The 21,622-nt window shown below is 37.8% G+C and overlaps 1 protein-coding gene across 2 annotated transcripts in view; it reads right to left on the reverse strand.

Moving 5' to 3' along the window:
* gas7b (growth arrest-specific 7b) overlaps positions 1 to 15,198 on the reverse strand; it is a 121,907-nt gene extending 106,709 nt beyond the window's left edge. Inside the window, exon 1 of one of the 2 annotated variants that reach the window (XM_088599576.1) lies at positions 14,561 to 15,198. In XM_088599576.1, the coding sequence (XP_088455702.1) occupies positions 14,561 to 14,740 (180 nt within the window). In that variant the 5' untranslated portion in view covers positions 14,741 to 15,198. Of the gene's footprint in view, positions 1 to 14,119; positions 14,189 to 14,560 lie in introns of those variants that run through there. The other variant, XM_088599578.1, reaches the window with a different exon arrangement.
* Between the last annotated feature and the right edge of the window lie 6,424 nt (positions 15,199 to 21,622).

A 21,622-nucleotide genomic window follows, 5' to 3' on the forward strand; every position in this document is an offset into this window, starting at 1 on the left:
AACATTATAAACTTGGTATGGAATGAGTGACATGGGTCATGGAAACTGAAAATTACTGTAATTTGAATGTTTTATAGAACATTTCTTGGAAATTCAGACCTTTTTAATAAAACAAGACATAGGGACCCACAATTTAGGGTTCTTCCCTCCAGCATCTCTATATTATTAGATTATATATAATGTATATTATATTAGATATGTATGTAGTGCTTTCACATAAAGTAAAAATGAGCATAAGATACAGGTGTTTCTACTGTAGGTGTGTGATATACAGTATTATCTATTAGTTGACTGCACTCATAATACTAAGAGATGTGTATAAAAGCAATAATACACATTTTTACTTCCTCCTTAACAGCCGCCCAACCATAAAAGGGGTTTTAAAGCCAATCTGAATACAATCTGGATTCATCTTTGTATTATGCATCACAGGATGGTAAAACTTGTGTACCTACAGTACTGTATGTACAGTATTTTAAAAATACCCTGTCTTTTTACAGTACAGTATATGCTCACCAATGTGAACTACTGTATGAATGTTTGCACTAATTGGATTGCAAATATAAAAGGAAAGATTAAGTTTTCTTGAAAGGATCTCAATTTGCAGACAAAATGTTCTTGCAGTAAATGGCCTTTTGTATTTGTGTATGCTTTTTTGTTTCCTTTCTTGAGCTACTAGCTGCAAACTATAAAGGCACAACATGAAAGACAGAAGAATTGGTTGGTGGGAAAAAACAGCCAAGTTACTAGTTATATGTGAATAATTGTGTTGTGTAATACTAAAACGCTGTATACAGTCATAATTGTAAACTTCTAATACTCAATAACATTAGTGCTAACTACAGTTTTGTAGTACGTCTTACAGGGATTGTTCTATTAAATATATATATACAGTATTATCAGTCACCAGTTTGAATATCCTGGTGGCATGGCAGTTAGCACACAGCTCTTTGATTCTGGGCTCAATAATTTTCTGTGTTGAGCCTGCAAGTCCCCTTATCTGCACATATATACCTTATCCTGGGTCCTCCATAATCTCTATTTGGCATATTTAATATAATATAATATATTTAATAGGTGAGTGCAGAACTGATTATTGGGTTGTTGCATTTCAGTGTGATTCATTTTAAACAATAGCATCAGTGTTGTAAAATGCTAATGAAATTCGGTGAAGTATGGTGCAATCTGGCCTTGCACAAATTACAGAGTACAAATTACAATAAAGTAAATAACAAATGGTCCTGTACTCTTCTCAGAACTTAACATCCTTATGGCTTGTGTTATTGAAAAAAACGCAGTTCCTGTTTTATGAAAGAATAAAAAAGTGCAAATCCTGCACAAAAGAAATGTAACTATGAAAGAAAGGAATGAAAATGTTGAATGTTGAACACTGAATAGAATTTTCCTTAGTGCTGTCACTTTAAATCTATTGGAACTAAATGTGATGTTTATCCTTTTGATATTGTTGTGGCCCATCACAGCTAAAAGCTCATTAAAGAAAATAATGTTGTGTGTTTTGAGAATGATGAATTGGTAAACACTGATCATTGTGCAGTACGTCTTAGATAAGGGATAGCAATGAGTGGTGAAATAAATTTACTATAAACATTAGGTTTCCACATGAAGAAGCTGTCAAGCAAATTCTGGTAAATTGTCTTTGAAAATATTCAATTCATTTTTCTTTAACAGTTATAAATGTGTATGATTCACACCAAAAAAAAAGAATTAAAATAAGGAACCAGGGGCAAGAGGTGGGTTTCCATTTGTGCCATCTGTCAGATCAACATTTCTGTAGTGCTTTCAGAGCAGATTGCTATAGCACTCAGGAGTGCTAATGTCTTTAAAATATTTCAATTCATAACCTATTGTACTGTATATATTAAATCTCAATGTTACCCTCTGTCATAAATGTTATGATAATTACAATTTATATTATGAGATAATAGACATATTAATAGAAATATCTGAAAAATCTCTAATTCACATGTTTTGTGTAATTAATTGCACATCTCCTAACAATAATCCTAGTAATGGAGAAATCACACTTTTTAAGTAAAGAGAGGTTTTAAGTTATTTGTTTTAAAAGCCATAGACTGCATCTCAAACATTAAAAAAACACAAGCCCAAACTGTTTTCAGTGAAAGCTTAACGTAGACACTGTCATCTGATAGTTTCCATAGATACAGAGTAGGTACTACAAAATATTGCTCCACTGTAAGGATGTGACTTTTGAAAGAACTTTGCAATTTTTCCTGTTTAGTTTTATTATTATGATGATGATTATGATTAGAAGTAATCAAATTTACCAAATTACAAACAGGCAGAAACAGATGTAAGAGTGTTGCTTTCCCACTGTATTGAGAAATATTTAATGCAAAGAAAATAAGGGAATATACAATTAAAATACACAATACTAGCATTAGTTTAAGTAGCTATCACTTCTAAAATAACAGAAAATCATATGCTAGGCAGTTCAACTACAGTTAAAATGTTTTCTCATGGTGTTTTTATTGTAATTTTTTTGTGTAATATAATTTATGAGTGACATTAAATAGTAGGTTTTTTTGTACTCTTGGAAAAATGAAAAGTACAGTATGTGTCACTAGCTCGTACTATTCATGTTAGTCAGACCACTGTTTTCAAATAATTAAAGTTTCTACATTACATATTCTAAAGAATGAATGCTGAAATTAGGGTGAGGCAAATAATGGTGAACCACAAAGATCTGCATAAGGACCACTGTTCTTCCAAATTTATTTCAGTGAATTAGATTCAATGGTATCTAGTATAATTGTTGATAGTAAAGTTAGCCAACTTTTCAAATTTGCAAAAGACACCAAAATATGAGGATTAGCATACAATGCAGCAGTTAAAAATATATAATCGAAACACTGAGCCTGAAAAGCTACTTATGAAAAAGAACTACTGTAAGCGTTTATGCTGGCACATACAGTAATCTACTGTACAGTACATCTTCTAAACTAGGTGGTTAAGCAAAAAAAGGAAAGTATAATAAAAGCACAGAACTGAAATCAAGGGATATTATGTTCAAATCATTCATTACACTGGTAAGACCTCCTTAATATACAACATGCAATTTTAGTTACCATCCTGCAAAAGAGTTACTGCTGCTCTGGTATCAGTCTAGTGAAGAGCAACTATGGCTTTTAAAGAATTTCCTACACAGACAGCACTATGGGGGAACCTGATTTAAACATTAAAAATGTCACTGACATACAGTAGGCAACTTCTTCTGGCCATAGATCATCTTCAGAATGAACAGAGAAAGACAAACCAGAAGACATACGGATCTGTAAACATACGGTATTTTGTAAAAAGTATTGTGGGTTCTGGAAGAAGCTATTCAGCTATGTTGCCAAAGCTATAATACCATGTCCTTTTCAAGAACTGCTAGATTAAATCCTCAAACCACTTAGCCACTAGCAAACAAACCATATAGGCCAAGTGGCTTCCTGTCATATGTAGCCTTTATTTTGTTGTTCAATTATTAAACAACGTTACTTTGATATTTGTACTATTTGTACTATTATGTGTGGACATATTAGGTAAATCTTTCAGAGTCAATACAGTACATATAATAATGTTCTAAAAACTGAAACGTGTGTAAACTGTGTCATAAAATGAAGGAACTGAATTGGTCCATGCCAAATTTTACATCGCTGCAATTTTACACTACAACATTTCACATGGACCTTAGTGTTTTGTTTCATTAAATGAAAAATAACACTATATTATGTTCTCGTAAATGAAGCATTAAACCAAATACTGTACATGGTTGCTATGTAAACACAGACGTATACAGCAGTGGTTACTACACTGTTATTTACATGTACTTCCACATTGTAATTACACCAGTATTCACAGAAACATACTGTAGTTCTTCCCCAGTTTGTAATACATAACACATCTAATAAACAGAAAATACCATTTTAAGCATTAACTAAAGCTTCTGGTGAACTGGACAGTTGTGCAGAGCTATTCCAGGCAATGCTGGAATGTTCCTAAGCTTTGTAGTGTTATTACAATTTGTGGCAAAAGCTGCCAGATCTGGAGTGTAATTGAGTTAGACAAGGAACCCCCAATTTGGTGCATAAAAGAGACCCCACAGATTTGTAAGGCATGTGTACCTTGCAGTTCTGTCAGTGGCAGCAGCATCACTCCTCCAGGCAATGCAAAGTTACTACAAGTATCAAAATATGCAAAAGTGGCTATTGGCTCAGAAGCAGACCTTTGGGAAGAATAACTGTACTGTCCTCATCCAACCCCCCCCATACCAGTAGAGGGAGTATTTATTGAAAGTGTCTCAACATACTGTCTCACTTTCTGGTTTGGCAACACATCAGTACCGTTCATTGCAATAGGTTGACTATAAGTAGCAAACTAATTGGGGCAAATTAAATCAACTTAAATATCCTTTACAAACAGAAAGTTGTAAAGAAGGTCAAGAGCATTATTAAGAGCATTAGGCGTGTGTGTCTTAACCTTTCCATTGTGAATTTACACTTCTCTCATCTGGGAGATGCCTCTATGTCCATAGGTGTAAAAGTAACAGATTCAGGAAATAAAAAAAATGAACTGATTTTAATTATGCAAAATTGATTGACAGAGTGCGTATCTACCTCCCACTGGACACTATAACAACCACAAGGCCTATCTTATAATCTTAGACAACGTAACCATTTTAACTTCCTCCCACACCGTGAACACAGAAGCAGCAGTGCAGTTGGTCCTAGCAGTGGAGATTTCTTACAAAACAATATTATATATATTTAGAAAACAACATGAACACATATTTTCATCAAAACTAAACAGTGTGAATGGCTTGACTCAAAAACCCCCGACTCCATTATTGGACGACTCTAAATGACAGCTGTGCAATTTATTTACAGAGCCCTGCAAGTCTGTTACACATCTACAAAAATATTTACAAATCCTGTAGGTGACATTTCAGCAAGCTCATTAAAAATGAAGTATGGGCTTGTTTTATATCCTGCCCACGAGATATTGTTTACACTCTGGCTCAGTGCCCATGAGGCACGTGGAAAGAGTTTTCATCAACAGGAAGCAAGAATTTTAAAATCTCACCACCCTTGTGGAATACAGCCAGGTGGGCATTTTCAGATACATATCCTGTATTTACATTTATCTGCCATCTCTTTCTTTAAATATTGAAAACATTTACATTATTCAGTAAGAGGCTCTTGCAAAGTTGGCTATCTAGATCACACTGACACTTTTTTATCATCTACGTCAGTTTACTAGTACAAGGACAGGCTAAGGCTTTTATTGTGTAAAGTAAATAGGGTCATCATTCCTTTTTGTGAATACTGATACTTTTTAAAACACTTTCTAATGGATTTTAGCTCAGGGAAAATATGTTAAATATCTAGGGAATAGCATTGACTTAATTCCCCTTTACAGTGTAACAGTCAATATTCTTGCTTCAGAGAGGCTAACATTTCTTTTTGAATTTAGAAAAGCACCTTCAAACAACAGTCGGTTGATGTGTTACATACGTTATTTTGCATTGTAAGAGAAGTCCATATTCATTTTAGAAAAGGAAACTTCTGTATGAGAAGCCTAAGAAGCTCAAGCCAATTTTGGCTCCTGGTTTCTAACAATATACAGTATTTAAATCCCTGTAACTCATTGGAATTACAAGCTGTGTGTTCAGCTCCACTTACGCACATTTATGCAATGAACACCCCAGATGTAAATGAGCATATTGGCATGCTTGGCATTTAACCCATAGGTCTTCGGCTCATATTGCTTCACAGATACCATGTTGAACTGGGAATAAGACATTATCTATAATATTAAAGATGCTGAGTACTTAACTAGAGATTACTTATACAGTAGTGTCAGAAACTAACCGTTAGTGTCACTTATGTAGCAGGGAGCAAGCACTGCAAGATTAAAAGAGGTGTGATCACAAAGACAGTGAAAGGTATGATGTTCAAACATGAAACAAACCAAGCCCTTTACTTATACACAGCTATTTGCAACCACCATGCCAATACTCCATTCAGATAGACAGAATGGTGATCCACATCCAAAAGAGATGACTTCTAAACTCAACTTTTTATAAAATTGTCTCATACTGACAAAAACTTAAAACAAATGTGTCAGAAATCATCAATGAAAAGGTATACAGATCCTGTGCAGACGCAGGAGTAGGTAGATGACAAAGCAGGCAAACAATCTGGTATGCAAGGTGAGTCCGTTGTCAAAAGGAGAAAGGTGGTTCAACTTCAAGAAGTACAAATAGTGGCAAACAAGCCGAAATGAGAGGCGAGGTCCAAAGTCGAAAGGCAAAAGGGAAGTCAAGAATTCAGAGGAATGCGAGGTACAAAATAAACGCCAGGTAGAGCTCTCAAGGAGTAGACTCAATACTGAGCAGCGGGAAGTGGGTTAGGATGGTTTAAATAGTGCTGCTTGTCGCACGGTAGACTGTGTGCTGATGGATTGTGGTGGCACTTGTTATTATTAACCCGCTGCTGGTACTGGTTAGTTCTTTGTGAGATGATCTCCGCTGACTGTTGTGATCTGGGAGAGAATCTGGATGGGGCCGATAAACCTAGGATCGAGCTTCTTGGAAGGCAGGCGTAGAAGTAGGTTCCTCGTGGATAACCAGACTAACTGTTCTCTCCGAAAATGGGGTGCTGGTCTGCGATGCCGGTTAGCGAATCTGGCCTGGCGCTGGGACAACTTGGTGAGAGCTGTCCTAGCGATTCTCCAGGACCTCTGCAGCTTTTAAATAAATTGTTGCACCGAAGGCACGGCCATATCCGGGGGGGTGTCGGGGATGAGAGTGGGTTGATATCCTAATGAACAGAGGAAGGGAGAGAGACCTGTGGAGGAGGAGGTAAGGGAGTTATGGGCATACTCTGCCCAGTGAAGCAGCGACAACCAGTCATCTTGTGAAGAGGAGGTGAATGTTCTTAGAAAGGTAAAGAGGCTTTGGTTAGTCCTTTCCACCTGTCCACTGGGCTCAGGGTGATATCCAGAAGTCAAAGATACATGGGTCCCAAGTGCTTGACAGAAAGCCTTCCAAAAGGCAGAGACAAATTGAGGTCCCCTGTCGGAGACCACATCCCTGGGCAGACCATGTATCCTGAAAACCTGCTGCACACAGTGTTGCTATTTCCTGGGCTGTGGGCAGTGTGGGAAGGGGGACAAAATGGGCTGCTTTGGAAAATCGATCTGAGACCACCATGATTACGGTATGGCCTTGACTGTTAGGAAGATCCATAATGAAATCGACGGCTATATGGGACCAAGGGCGGTGTGGGATCGGAAGGGGGTGAAGAAGGCTGGCTTTCCTAGCCCCTGGAGTCTTAGTCCTGGCACAGATGGGGCATGCCCAGACATACTCTGCAACATCGGCTCTCATAGAAGGCCGCCAATAGTCCCTGGTCGGGAGGATCAGAGTGCGTCTGCTACCAGGATGACCCCCAAACCGGGAGTCATGACCCCACTGCAGGACGGCAGAACGCAAGTGATCTGCCACAAAAAGCTTATCTTATTCCGTTGAGGGCACGTCTGACCTGATCCTCAATAGAGCAGTGAATCACCGCCACAATTCCGTTGTATGAGATGATTGGTTCAGGTATGTAGTCCAGGTCCGCGGGGTCATGGAGCCGAGAGAGTGCATCAGCCCTCCCAGTCTTGGAGCCAGCCGTATAGGTGACGACAAAATTGAAACGAGAAAAGAAAAGTGACCAACGGGCCTGACACGAGTTGAGGCGCTTGGCAGATTGAATATAGGACAGGTTCGTATGGTCCGTGATAATGACAAAGGGGTGGTGAGCCCCCTCCAGCCAGTGTCTCCATTCCTTGAGGGCCAGCTTGATAGCAAGGAGTTCACAATTACCCACGTCGTAATTAACCTCAGTGGGAGAGAGCTTCTTAGAAAAGAAGGCACAGGTATGTGGAATGTGTTCCTCTTTGTGGCGCTGGGAGAGGACTGCACCAATCCCATAGGAAGAGGCATCAACCTCAACAATGAAAGGCCGGGAGGGAGAGAACACATGTTCTCCGCATGTGTGGCACTGACCGTAAGGGATAGAGGAATGGTCTGCCAGGTAATCTGTCCAGGAGCAATCGGTGATCCATCCAAAGCTTGCATGCAGACAGGGGGCGAGACCGGAGCGAGAGGAATATCCCACTTCTTCACAAAAGTGGCATCTACAAAGTTCCCCACTGCCCCTGAGTCAACCAAAACCGAAAGGGGAAGGTGTGTATTCACCCATGAAATCTCAGCTGGGAATAAAGGCCCAGAAGAGGATTGTGAAAAAACAGCACTACCGACTCTAACAGTAGGCTGTGGGAGAGTTTGATACGAATACGGGGGTCTCGAAGGACAAGCAGAGAGAAGGTGATCTGACGCAGCGCAGTACAGACACAGTCCCTTTCCTTTTCCTCCAAGGACAGGGGTGGATGTGGCAGGGTGGGCACCAAGGGGAGAGGGCCCACGGGACGCACAGGTCCTCTTCATGGGTGTCTCTCTGCTCTCCGAAGCCAAATGCAGATGTCCAATTCAACCACCTGAGCGATCGCCGCCTCTATAGACCAGGTGTGTAGTAGCATGAGCACCAGGTGGTCTTTCAGTTCCTCCGAGAGACCCTTAGAGAAGAGACAAACCAAGGCTTCATGGTTCCAGGCAGACTCTGTGGCGAGGGTTTGGAATTTTGCCACATAATCTTGCAGTGGTCTGTCGCCCTGGTGAAGCAAGGACAGCTGAAGGCGAGTCAAGTCCGGGTTGCTTTGAGAAAAACGCATCTGAAGACAGTCTGCAAAAAACTGAAAGTCAGAGAACTACGGATCTCCCCTAGCAAGCAACACTACTGCCCAATCCAATGCTTTGCCTGTGAGCAAGGAAAGGGTGAGTCTGATCTGCTCCCGAGGAGTAGAAAAAACGCTCAGGCTGCAGCTAGAAAGCCAGGGAGCATTGAGCAATAAAGCCCCTGCATCATGCAGGGTTGCCGTCATACTTTTCAGTGAGAACAAATGGTAAGGTTGAGGGAGTGGTGGGTGGGGCCGTGGGGGTCGGAGCAGGTGCTTGTGCAAAAGGCTTAGCAGGAATCGGTGCGGGAGCCGGTGAAACGGGGGAAGGCGAAAGCCAGGTGAGTGAAGCTGGGTGAGAGCTTGGGAATGGTGATAGAAAAGAGAACGAAAGGCTTGAGTGTCAGCGGGATCCATCTTGCTGGCTCGGTATTCTGTCAGGAATCGTCAATGAAAAGGTATACAGATCCTGTGCAGACGCAGGAGTAGGTAGGTGACGAAGCAGGCGAACAATCCGGTATGTAAGGCAAGTCAGTGGTAAAAAGGAGAAAGGTGGTTCGAAATTCAGGAACTACTAATAGTGGCAAACAATCCAAAACGAGAGGCAAGGTCCAAAGTCGAAAGGTGAAAGGGAAGTCCAGAATTCAGAAGAATGCGAGGTACAGAATTAACGCAAGGTAGAGCTCTCAAGGAGTAGACTCAATACCGAGCAGCGGGAAGTGGGTTAGGATGGTTTAAATAGTGCTGCTTGCCGCATGGTAGAGCGTGTGCTGATGGATTAACACGTGCGGCGGTGCTTGTTATTATTAACCCGCTGCTGATACCGGTTAGTTACTGTATTTTGTGAGATGATTTTCGCTGGCTGGTAGTTGTGACAAATGACTTCTCCTTTTTTTTCGGTTTTCCAAAATAGAGAACTGTTTCTGTTTCATCTGCAGCAACACCAGTGAAGTCAACAGTCACACACCATCACTTCTCTTATGCATGTGTTATCCTATTGGCAGAGATGATTTAGCAACTGGATGGAATACATTAATGATTTAGAGACATCGTTAATGCTTTGGGTATATTACTAATGAAACAACTTAATGGAATCTTTGGAATTATATTTTCCAGAGTCTGTACCGCCAACTGCTTTCATCCATGTTCAGATAACACTGTTGCTGTTGACTCTTTTAATGCTTTTGTACTGTATGTACAGTAGGTAGTTTTAGTGAAAATTATTTTTATGGTATTAAAACTATTTTAAACTATGTTGATAAAACAGAATGTATAACAGACTTTGCAATGACAAGATCGCATGCATGATCCCATCATGGTTGTTTTAATTAATGTGCATGATTGACTTGTTTTCTTAATCTGAAGCAGGTGCAGTTGTTTTTTTTTCTATGGCAACTAAAAAAAAAAATCTCATAAACTGATGTAATAGCGGAGATGTAGCTAAAACCCTCAGGGCCCTGTGACTCTCAATGACTGAGGATTGGGTTCCCTGGCATGAAGGCATGTTTTTTGTTTCTAATGATCTATCAATACTATGTGAATCCAACAGACTACGGAACAGCTTCTACCTCCAGGCAATAAGACTGCTAAATAGCCAACCTGCAACTCCTTTAGCAAATCACCTGTACTGGCTACATGGACACACAGTTTTCACTGTATTCAGCATAACCGCACTACTTGTATACAGTATATTGCATACACCATGGACACATAGCAGCTCTACTCATATTGAGTTTTATTCCGTTTCTATTACATCTATTATTACAGTATGTAACCTTCTTTTCATAACCTCAATTTTGTTATTTTTGTGTTTTTGTGATTCTTGTGATTTCTGTGATTTTTGTGATTTTTGTGAGCTCGCAGAAAAGACATTTAATTGCCAGCAACTACTGCTGCACGCTGTATTGTTGTGCATTTGATAAATAAACGTTGATTTGATTTGAATCTGAGCTGTGATTTTACACATGAGCATTCTTACAAGGGCACAAATGACAATGGCATTATTGTAATTACTAATACTCTCCTGACTGAAAAATAATTCAAAGAAATATACAGATAGTGTTTATTTGCAGCATAAAGAATAAAGAATTATTAAACTGGGTCTTTATTCCAACTGAACAAATTTACAACAAATGAATTATCATTATGAAGCAGTCAAATCTATACAGCTGGATGGATTCATTGACTGGTATAATATTGACTTTCTGCTTCACATTTACTAAGCTAGAGAACAAAGATCACATTAAATCAACCAGTGTTTCCAGACATCTTTAGAAATTAGTAATAGGTTTATTCCATGCTGAAAAGAGAAGAAAGAAAACACAAATGTTTCGGCAGTGGAGCCTTCTTCGGGTGTGAGCTCACATCTGAAGAAGGCTCCACAGCCGAAACGTTTGTGTTCTCTTTCTTCTGTTTTCAGCATGGAATAAACCTATTACTTGTTCCTTTGCAGCCTACGCATGCTGGCGCAGCAACCCACCTGAACTATCTTTAGAAATTAGCACTCTGGTGCTTTATTAGTTTCTGACACAATTATTTTAAATCTAACATATTTCTTACAACTATTTTTATCACATAGTTTGGGCTCCCCAGGAGTGTCATTTACTGTAGGTCTCGGCTCACACTACAGATTCCTTACAGGGGAAAGAGGCAGTGCTTCTGAAGTCGAACTTTTGATATGCCACAAGGTATGCTTTGATATACAAAATGTTCAGCATCAACTGGAGGAGAAGCATCTACCTCAGCAATGTCATTGTGTGACAGGCTAGCTAACTAATCCCAACCCTATGCCCAGTGGTGCAGTGCCCATTGTGAGCTGCCACTTGTGGAATCAGAGCCAGCAACTGACATGATCCATACTTAGAACCAGTGCAACATAAAACCAAACCTTTATCAGTTGCACTATTCGGGAGTGCCACACAGTTCATTTACTTAATTTACATTAATTAAATTACTTAATTACTTCATTTAAATTACCAAAATGAAATCACTGGACATGAAAAGCAGAGAACAGGCACAAATTAGTGAAACTGCCTTAGTGCCTAGCAGGAAACTGTATTTTCTCATTCACTTTTAAAGTTCAAATAAGAATAATAAGCCAGGTTACAACACTTTATAACTAAAACTAAAAACCAAAGTTTTTTATTAAAAAACGTAATGCTTCAGAGAGAGAGGCTTGCGGCTTGAGGGTTGGCTACATTCTCAATCTTTATTTTTCAGTTCTAAAATTGAACACATGCTACTTTTATACAGTATATTAAAATATCATATCCACCACTGGTTTTGGAATGCTTGCTTTAAATACTAGCTCATAACTCTTTCTGGTTGAAGAATTCTGTGCATCTTTTTGTTATGATGTCTGCAAATTACAAAAGAGTGCACACTATTCTCATGTAGTAATTTACTTTTTATTTAAAAGTCAGAGGAATGTGAAATGTTGTGTGATACCTTTGGTAACTCAGTAACTGGAAAGTTTACATTATAATGGAAGGGCGAACATAATCATGTCACATCTGTTAAGAACAGTAAAATAAGCAATATTTATTTTATAATAAAACATTTCCTATGTCACCTACTTACAGTACAATAGCCATTCAAGAGGTTATTGTCAAATAACGTTGTCGAATATTGGCAATTTAATAACAGTCTTTACAGTCCTGACTTGTAAATACAGTACCTGTGAGTTTATCCTCATTGCAGACAACTGCTAAAGTCATAGCACTTCTGCTTGTACAGCCATATCACCCTGCAACTCACAACTGGCAACCCACTGAAGCTAAGCGGGTGTGAGCCTGGTCAGTACCTGGATGGGATACCTCCTGGGAAAAACTAAGGTTGCTGCTGGAAGAAGTGTTAGTGGGGCCAGCAGGGGGCGCTCACCCTGCGGTCCATGTGGGTCCTAATGCCCCAGTATAGTGACGGGGACACTATACTTAAACAGGTGCTGTCCGTCGGATGAGACGTAAAGCCGAGGTCCCGTGGTCATTAAAAATCCCAGGGCGTTTCTCGAAAAGAGTAGGGGTGTAACCCCGATGTCCTGGCCAAATTTCCCATTGGCCCCTACCAATCATGGCCTCCTAACAATCCCCATCTATGAATTGGTTTCATTACTCTGCTCTCCTCCCCACTGATAGCTGATGTGTGGTGAGCGTTCTGGCGCACTATGGCTGCCGTCGCATCATCCAGGTGGATGCTGCACATTGGTGGTGGAGAGGAGTCCCCATTACCTGTAAAGCGCTTTGAGTGGAGTGTCCAGAAAAGCGCTATATAAGTGTAAGCAATTATTATTATTATTATTATTTTTCATATTCTTCCCCACAATCAGTAAATAATGAAAGAGAACTGTCATATGGTGTTTGGGAATGAGGAAGTAGAAATCAATGGCCAGAAAGAATCTACTGAAAGTGGTAAATTTGTTTGAAACTTGCTTAGAAAGCTTTAAAGAACAGCCTTACCAGTATTTTAAATTATAAATATCTTCTGGAAAATAATAAACCATTTTAATATTTTTATATAACATTGCAAATGAAAAAAGGAACAATTCAGCAGTATCCATCGGATCGTGTCAGGGCTATTTAAGACGTACTGTAACAGTGGAAACATACAGTAAATAATGTGTTATTTTTTAATAATTGGTTAATTTACAGCAAGGCAAGAGATTACAGCAGGATCAATCATTTGAGTCTGAAAAGCAAGCTGGGAAATCGAAGTGAATCGAAAAGAAATGTTTCAATGCTTGTAACAAAGCCAAAAACGGAACCATCCTGCCTGAAATAAAAAATGTCTTACACCAGAGGGGTAGTTTCCAAAGACCTCAAGCAGATTATGCAACATCAAGGGAAATCTCTTACTACTGTAGTGCTCATTGGAAAATGCAAACCAGACTGGCACTGTACTAGAATTCACCGTTTAAAGCCCCTCTAAAATGTTTGCATGCTCATTTTTGCTGTTGATTACAAGTCAAATACTGTCATATATTAAATTGCACAACATGTAATCAAAGATAACATCTATGATCGCTATGCGTATAATGGTGTTGACGTTTCTGACCAAATAAACTGATGAAAATTGACAAATTGTGTTCGCAGGCTTACATACTGTACCGAAGTTCTGTAGGAATGATAAAAAGGTTAAATGCATAATTGTCTACACCATCTGATAAACACAGTGTTACTTTTATTATGTCAAAGGTTTAATTTGTTGCTAAAACCCAGCGCAAGAAATTACTTGTTATTATTTTCAATCATATTGTAGTATGTTTTATAGTTATAGCCAATTAAAATTCAATTTAAAATGCATTAGATACAGTACGTACTGTAGCAGCATAACGTCTGGTCTCGATGGAGTACACGTTTTAAACCCAAATTGGTCTTTCTCTACAAGAAAATAAGCAATTACTGTATTATGCCTTCCTAGCACATTTACTATAGTTCCCACGGTACTCAGTTCCGCCACCTTCTGTTCTTCGTGGGAATGAGAAATACTATTACAAAAACACTTCTCAAAATATTCTCTGTACTGATGTAATGAGAAAAAAAAGTTAAAGCACTTTCATAGAGCAGCATTAGAATTGTTTGCGTTTTTTCAGGAAATGGAAGAAAACATAATTATTGTTTTAAAAACGCGTCGGCAGTTTTTGACTGGAACGAAACCATTATTAAAAACTATTCACGTAGCACGGCCACTATATGCGACAGGGTTTGCTCGGTGATCTGTGATGTCTAAGATGTCGTGACAAACCTTTCTGTGGACTTACCTCTAAAATCTGGACGTAACTTGCTGGGAACCATCCTCTCACTCCATCCTTTTCCCCTTCCCACCAGCCGCCGTCCAGCGCTTGTAAAACTTTAATAATCTCCCCTGCCTCGAACCTCAATCCCTGTTGATGTTGATCTCCGGTGAAGGCATATAAACTTTTACACAAAGATCCAGACATTGCAAAGGGAAAACATGCAAATAGACTCTGTACTGTATCTATGCGTATTTAACTCTTTCTTTCCTCCTCTCCTTTATACACGCTCACAGGATTACATTCTTCATTTTCTCAGTTTTGTGTTTAGTGGACTCGATTCAGGAATGTGATCGGATTCGCCGGAAAAAGCCGTTTCAAACCAAAGATTGCTGAGCAGATTCCTCCAGTTCCCAGAACCCAATACAGCGGTGCTTCCAGCCACTTCACTCGTCTCTCCAGCGTTTTGCTGCCTGCTGCTGCTGTTGCTACTCTGTTATTACACTTCAGTTTTCACTGAAGGAAGGAAGCGTGATCTCACTCTTCAAGGGCTGTGCAGTTTAACTCAGAGACGTGTTTTTTAAATACATTTGTCCCAGATTAAGACATGTACAGTACGTTGTTCAATTAGTTTTTAATGTATAACAGGAAACATGTCTAACGTAGTAGTTTCTTTCAACTACAGAATATACTGTAGTATACCTACAGTACATACAAAACTGATGCCACCCACCGTTTCGTACCTTGTCATTAGCCTGTAAAGTACGTGCGCCTATCAGTATGACTGACTCTTAGTTATAATTGGCTAAGGGTAAACGAAATAAATTCTAGAATGGTTAGATCCTAGTTATCACTTCAATTATTATGGGACAGTTGGTACCATACTTTTAGAGTCAGACAAGAAAAATCAAGATTTGTAGTAACATGACTTTTAATGCCTAAATGCATTTTTTTAATTAAAACATCTAGAGAATGTGAAACGATTCAGCTGTGCTAGTCATTCTCAAGTGTTCCAGGTACAATTTTTTTTTTTTCCCAAATAAAAATGTCATGGAACCTACAGTATGTACAGTCATGTCTGTCACGTCTGTCTGTCCCACAGTGTACGTGTGCTGTGCTCATAGTGGGGGTGGTGAGTGGATCAGTGGGAGGCAAGGAAAACTGTTTTCACAGCAGGAAAATTTCACAGTGCATTTAAAGTACGGTGCACCGATTGTTAACAGCATAGTGGTGAGAAATGTCAATTCCTCTGGTATTCATGGTGTGACAGTCTTCCCCTCGTTTTAATCTGTGCTGAGAGTGTGGTGAACAATGCACTATAAAATACAAATTTATCTATACTCTTCCATTAGGAATCCATTATAGCTTTCAAATTGCAGGTGATTATCATTTGCCTACAGATAATTGTTTTTTTATTTTGAATTGTGCATATACAGTATACGCATTACCATGAGAACATTCAGACACTTATTTTTTTTAAAAAAATAATATAACCAGAACAGTGTTTTTGCAAGGAAACTATGAGTATTGTATTCAAAATAATTTTGAAGGAACACAAGAAAGTTGCATTAGTGACAATGTCCGGCCAGTTTGTTAGTGTGTTTGGGGCAGGTCACATCTTAAAGATCCAAAACTTTTGGGTGTTTCTTAAATGATACCAAGTAATCAGACTGAGCAAAGTAGGTAGGGACCATATTCTAGACTCCCAGAACTCTCTGGGGAGGAAACTTCTCCTGTGTCCATCTTGAAAAGGCAGAACCCTTGTACCACATGAAGATGTCTCCTGGACTGACCAATATCTGGTCAATATCCTCCAATAATTTTAATACCTGAATCATGTTCTGGGCGGTATGGTTATGGCACAGTGGTTAGCATTCTGCTTTAATAAATCAAATCCACCTTAAATGCATTACTGTACATTTATTTTTGTAAATGTCCTTCTAGATCTATACAGATTATTTTATATTGTTTGTGCAACTGAAACAGTATTTACAATTTCATATATTTGTTTATCATCTACAAATTTGACATGCTTCCAGACTGTTGTAGGCCAGAATCTAATGCACTGGTATAAAACAGGAAGAACAGCACTTTCAGTACTGTTTTGCTGGCCACTGCTGGCCTCATTCCAGTTTACAGTAACTCAGCTCATCAGTAACCAACCTGTGAATTCATTTCTTGTTAATTTAGGGTTCACAAAATTAAACGGGGACAATTTAAGAGGGTTCAAGTTACATGTGATCCAAATGGAGGGTGACAAGTGGACAGTTAGTGCATCACACTATGACCTCTCTTTGGAGATGCTCTTTGGTTTGCTACAGCAGATGAAAAAGTGTTCCCCGTATCTCTTGAAAGGCCTAATGACCCATGTTAAAACATCAGAGACATTGGTATATGTTTTACTGAAGTAGGAAAGTCAACATTATTTGATAGAACCAATTAAGACACTGAAATATTCTGCTTTAAGACATTATTCATTTACATTAAAATTTCAAATTTAATGGGCTCCTGCTTTTCCATTGTTTTCGCAAATATTTTTATTTATATTTTTATTATTGACAGATCCATTCATGTTACATTTTTGTTGCATTAGTTGTTTATTTACAAATATAAAACAACTCCCCAAACCCAGGTCCTCTGAAAAATCTAGTTGAAAATCAAAAGAATACAAGGACATTTTTTAGATGATTCAATAACGTTTAGGTTTTGGCTTTTTATTAATCTAATTTCAGAATTTTATTTTTAGAGACAAAATTTAAACAAGCCTTCTAGGGGTACTCCACCTTCATTACAGATATTTGTAATAAAGAACAGAAGTTGGAGCATTCTTAAAATTAAATAAAACTCTTTCTATTACTGAGCAGGGTCATGATTAATGTGTGATACTTAATGCATGGTTTAAAACTAGGGAATGGAAGGTTTTACTGAATGGATCAAACACTTAACTATTTTCATGTCATATGCACTAGTCATAAATCAGCTGGAGAGTTTGTTAATGTGCTTACCAAAGGGATGTAAGATTTACAGAGCTCATTTTAAATGTTACTGTTAAAATATGCACGTTAGAGGAAACATGATAGTGATTATTGTAACATTCTAGGGTTTTTGACCATGTAAAGAATTAATTGTGTTAATGAATCTGATTTTTAAGAATTTTATTAGATATGACTATTTAAGAAGTACACTAGTGTATTTAAAATACAGTTCCTGCTGCTTAAAGTTTCAATGTGTTATGTAAGATATTTTATGTATTTTGAAGGAAAAAATAACTTCAGAATTTCAATGAGAAAAAAATATTGTACAAACTGAACACTTTAAATTTAGAGCCAACAGTAAAAGCTGGTGTTCTGTAACACAGTTGCCACCTAGTGGTGTATATAGAAAATGCCAGATAATTTTTTTAATGCTGTACATCTGTGAAACCACATTCATGAAAAACAGGATTTATACTTCTTCACAAAAGTAATTTGAAGAAAAATTAATGGAAGTTTAATGTCTCAAAATCCAGGTTTCATTTTTGTTTTGTTTTTAAATAAGGTAAAACACGTCTGAGACTGCACTGGCAAGTCTAATAAATATATGACATGCCAGCTTATTTTCCAGCTGTGTTGAAACATCCCTTCATTAAAGATTTCCTGTATCCTGTAGGAAAAACTGATGTTTTGCACAAAGAAAAAAACAAAGATAAAACATTTCCCTTTGACACTAGTGCCATCCTACAGTATATGTTACAGGAAATCTACAGCAAGAATTCCCATTAACCCTTTCAAAATGTATGTAAATATTGCAGAACTCATGTATAATGAAAACATACAGTATATATAAATTCATGCAAAGTTTGCAAAAGCAAAGGAAACTGGAACCAGCAGCTGTATGCTTCTCAACGTACTAGCTTAGATGAATAAATCCTGTATCAGAAAGCTGTTCAATCCTGTTGAGGATCATGGCAACACAAAGCTTAGGTAGAAAGACTGGACTACACAGACAGTACATGGACAGTACAGTAGTCGCTGGCTACACACACGACTCATGCAGGATAATATAGAAACACCACTTAAAGCCAGTATGTCTTTAGAAGGTGAGAGGAAACCAGAGCCCATGCAAACACAGAGGGAGCTCCACCCCATTCTGCAATCAAACCCAGGACTGAGAGCTGAGAGGCAGCAGGACGTTCTGGAGTTGATCTCACCTTCTTTAGAAACTATCATGGTTTTACACTCTAGATTAAATACTATGTCCCTGGCAGCCAATGTAATATTTTCCCTTTGGGACTTCCTCCAGCCGCCAGATAAACAGTAATATAACTCCTTTTTCTGGCTCCCCTCCTTGTTTTCTCTCACTGAGATCCTCCTCTCCAGCCACCACCATACAGCAGTGCTTGTCTCTAAGGAAGAACCTCTTGTCTGTACTTACTCTCTGACTCTCGTTAATTTATTTTGCCAACTTAAGTGTTGGCACAGTGAACTTCAGTAAAAAGGCCTCAAGATGAAGTCTTCTTTCATCTCCAATGGAATACAATGTTGTGCTTTTATTGTTTTTATATTTCTTTCCTGCCTTCACAGCACTGTACTAAAACTGCAACAAAATAATGCAACAAACCTGAGTGCATAACACAGTATTCAAGGCTAACTGAAAAAAAAAAAACAGAAAAGAGTTTGGCCAATAAATTACTAATACCTAAATAACAATATTTTAAGACCTTCAGGAAAAAGAGATATACTGTCTATTGAATCTATTGCACTATTGTGTTTATTACTTCAAAGATATAAATGGCTCCACTTAAGTTGATAAACAAAATATTGCTTTAATTACAGGGCCTATAAAGTATATTTAGTACTATGATGACTTGAGGTCCCATCTTTCCTGTAGAGAGTATCTTCCTCAATCCTCATTCTTCAGACCACCCATTAGTGTATTTATTTCCTTGATTATTTCAGTTTCATGTAGTAAATGAATACAAACTTTACTCTGCTTGATTCATATTTTCAGCAGCCATTTAACTATACAAAAGTATTTATTTTTATTGACAGAGCAGTTCTTCTTCACTAACTTTTTGTCCTGAATTTAGAAAACTCATTTATAGTGCATAAAATGCCTAGGAACAGAAGGTCACTGACCTTTGAAAGGGTCTGCCCTGAAAATCTGAAGGTCCACCTGTTAACTAATTATAGTCTTCATACTGACTTAGGGCACGCCTTACACTTTTCCAAGCACAAGTAATCTCCTTGAGCGAGAAAAAAAAACATTGCCAGTGACATCTGTGAGTGTAAATCTATTTCTGATAACTACTTAAAGTCTACAGATCACATTAAATGCCATTACACAATATGAAAATCATGAAATTGATTTACATTATCTTCTTTGCAAAAAATACTTAGGTTAACATATTGTACATGTAATGGTTAATGTAACTGATGTCTTTAAGTCTAATATGACTGATTTATATCAGAATTAAATTAATGCTATTCTCTGGGGGTTGTTTTTAATTGCTTATGTTACAGTTTGAAAGCATTTCCTCTCTTTCCAGTTTTTAATCTTGTATGATATACTGTACTCAGTGAGTTTAATTTTTTTCTTATTTTATCGCACAATTAAAATATACATATTCTACCAAATAAATACTAGTGAAGCTTTATCCCAGTGTTTTTGTAGTGCTCAGTCTAATCTGCCGAAGAACATTATAAATAGAATAAGAAAGGGCCAAGTGCTGTTCGGATCACTAAATTCCACCACCACCAAAGTGTATGACAGGTTATAAGAGGGCAGAACTAACGATAATGACATGCCTGGTTGTTATTAGTCAAACTGCGTTTCACAACTGAGACCATAATAATAAAACAAAGGTCTGAATCACCTGTTATTACACTTTGTTACTGATGTTTTTTATCCTTCAACTTCTGAGAACTTCAAAATAGCTACAAAACATAATTTTCTTTCCCTTCCAGTAAACACAAGGAAAGTAATTTCTGCTACCAATTTTCCTCTAGTCAGACAACAGTGATGATGTTCTAAATCAATACCATTACTGCCAACGTTCTTCATGAAAGATTGCATCCTCTTCTCATGGCCGAGTGTTTAAAAAATTAACTCACTGTCATTTGTATAGACAGCTAATGCTGAAAATAACCATTCAGTGATCATATTACCACAACGCCTTCTCAATACAGAAGTCCTCTCAGGCCACCTGTCCATTCTTTTCCCACTCAGAGTCTGCAAATGGTCAACTTTTGACTTTGCCCTAAACAGTATAAACCAAATTGAAGGAACTCACTCAAAATCAAAACCTCCTCATACCCCTTTTTTACAGTTCAGTGTCTTTTATTAGTCAACTAGAATAAAGACATCAGCCAAATTAAATATTATCTGACAAAACATTTATAAGCACTCTAGGTTTTTATCTCCAACCCTGCCTCACATATTGCCACTCTACCCTTTTAAATCTTCAATGTTTTACAATCCAATCAGTGTCTCCATCTGCTGGCACCCTGTGTAGCGCTTTTGGAAATATCCTGTTTTGTTTTAATAAGTACAATATCAGGAGACCAGCATGTACTGAATGGAAGAACAATGTGCATAATCCAGAAAAAGCTAGAAAATAACCCATGATTACATTATATGTCTCTTACTTTGCAGTTAGATCAGATGAGCAGACCCCTGAATCGCATTAAAAGCATTTTGAACAATAAGGGAGAACAATTTTCAGTTACTATTTATACAATTAAAGCTATTTAGTTATGAATCCAGTTTTTCAGCTTTTAGAGCACATTCAATGGACACTTGACCTGAAATATAAATATCGATTCAATAATAATAACACTACTAAGAATAATGATTATTACAACAACATACAGTAGCAAAATAAACAGCAACACCAAGAACTTTAAATACTTTATTGGTACAATATTTGAATAAAGAATGGCTAAAATATTTGCTAAATATTTCAATTGAATATATATTACGAATAAGATCAATTTAAAAATGTTATTTGAATGTATTTGCGTTAGAAATAAAAATGTATACTTTGATCTCATTTTGCCTGTTTACTTGGGTATTCTCTAACACTTTCATTAATTACGTGAAAAGTCTCAC

Source organism: Lepisosteus platostomus, chromosome 11 (genome assembly GCF_059453375.1).
Source record: "Lepisosteus platostomus isolate fLepPlt1 chromosome 11, fLepPlt1.hap1, whole genome shotgun sequence".
NCBI lineage: Eukaryota > Metazoa > Chordata > Actinopteri > Semionotiformes > Lepisosteidae > Lepisosteus > Lepisosteus platostomus.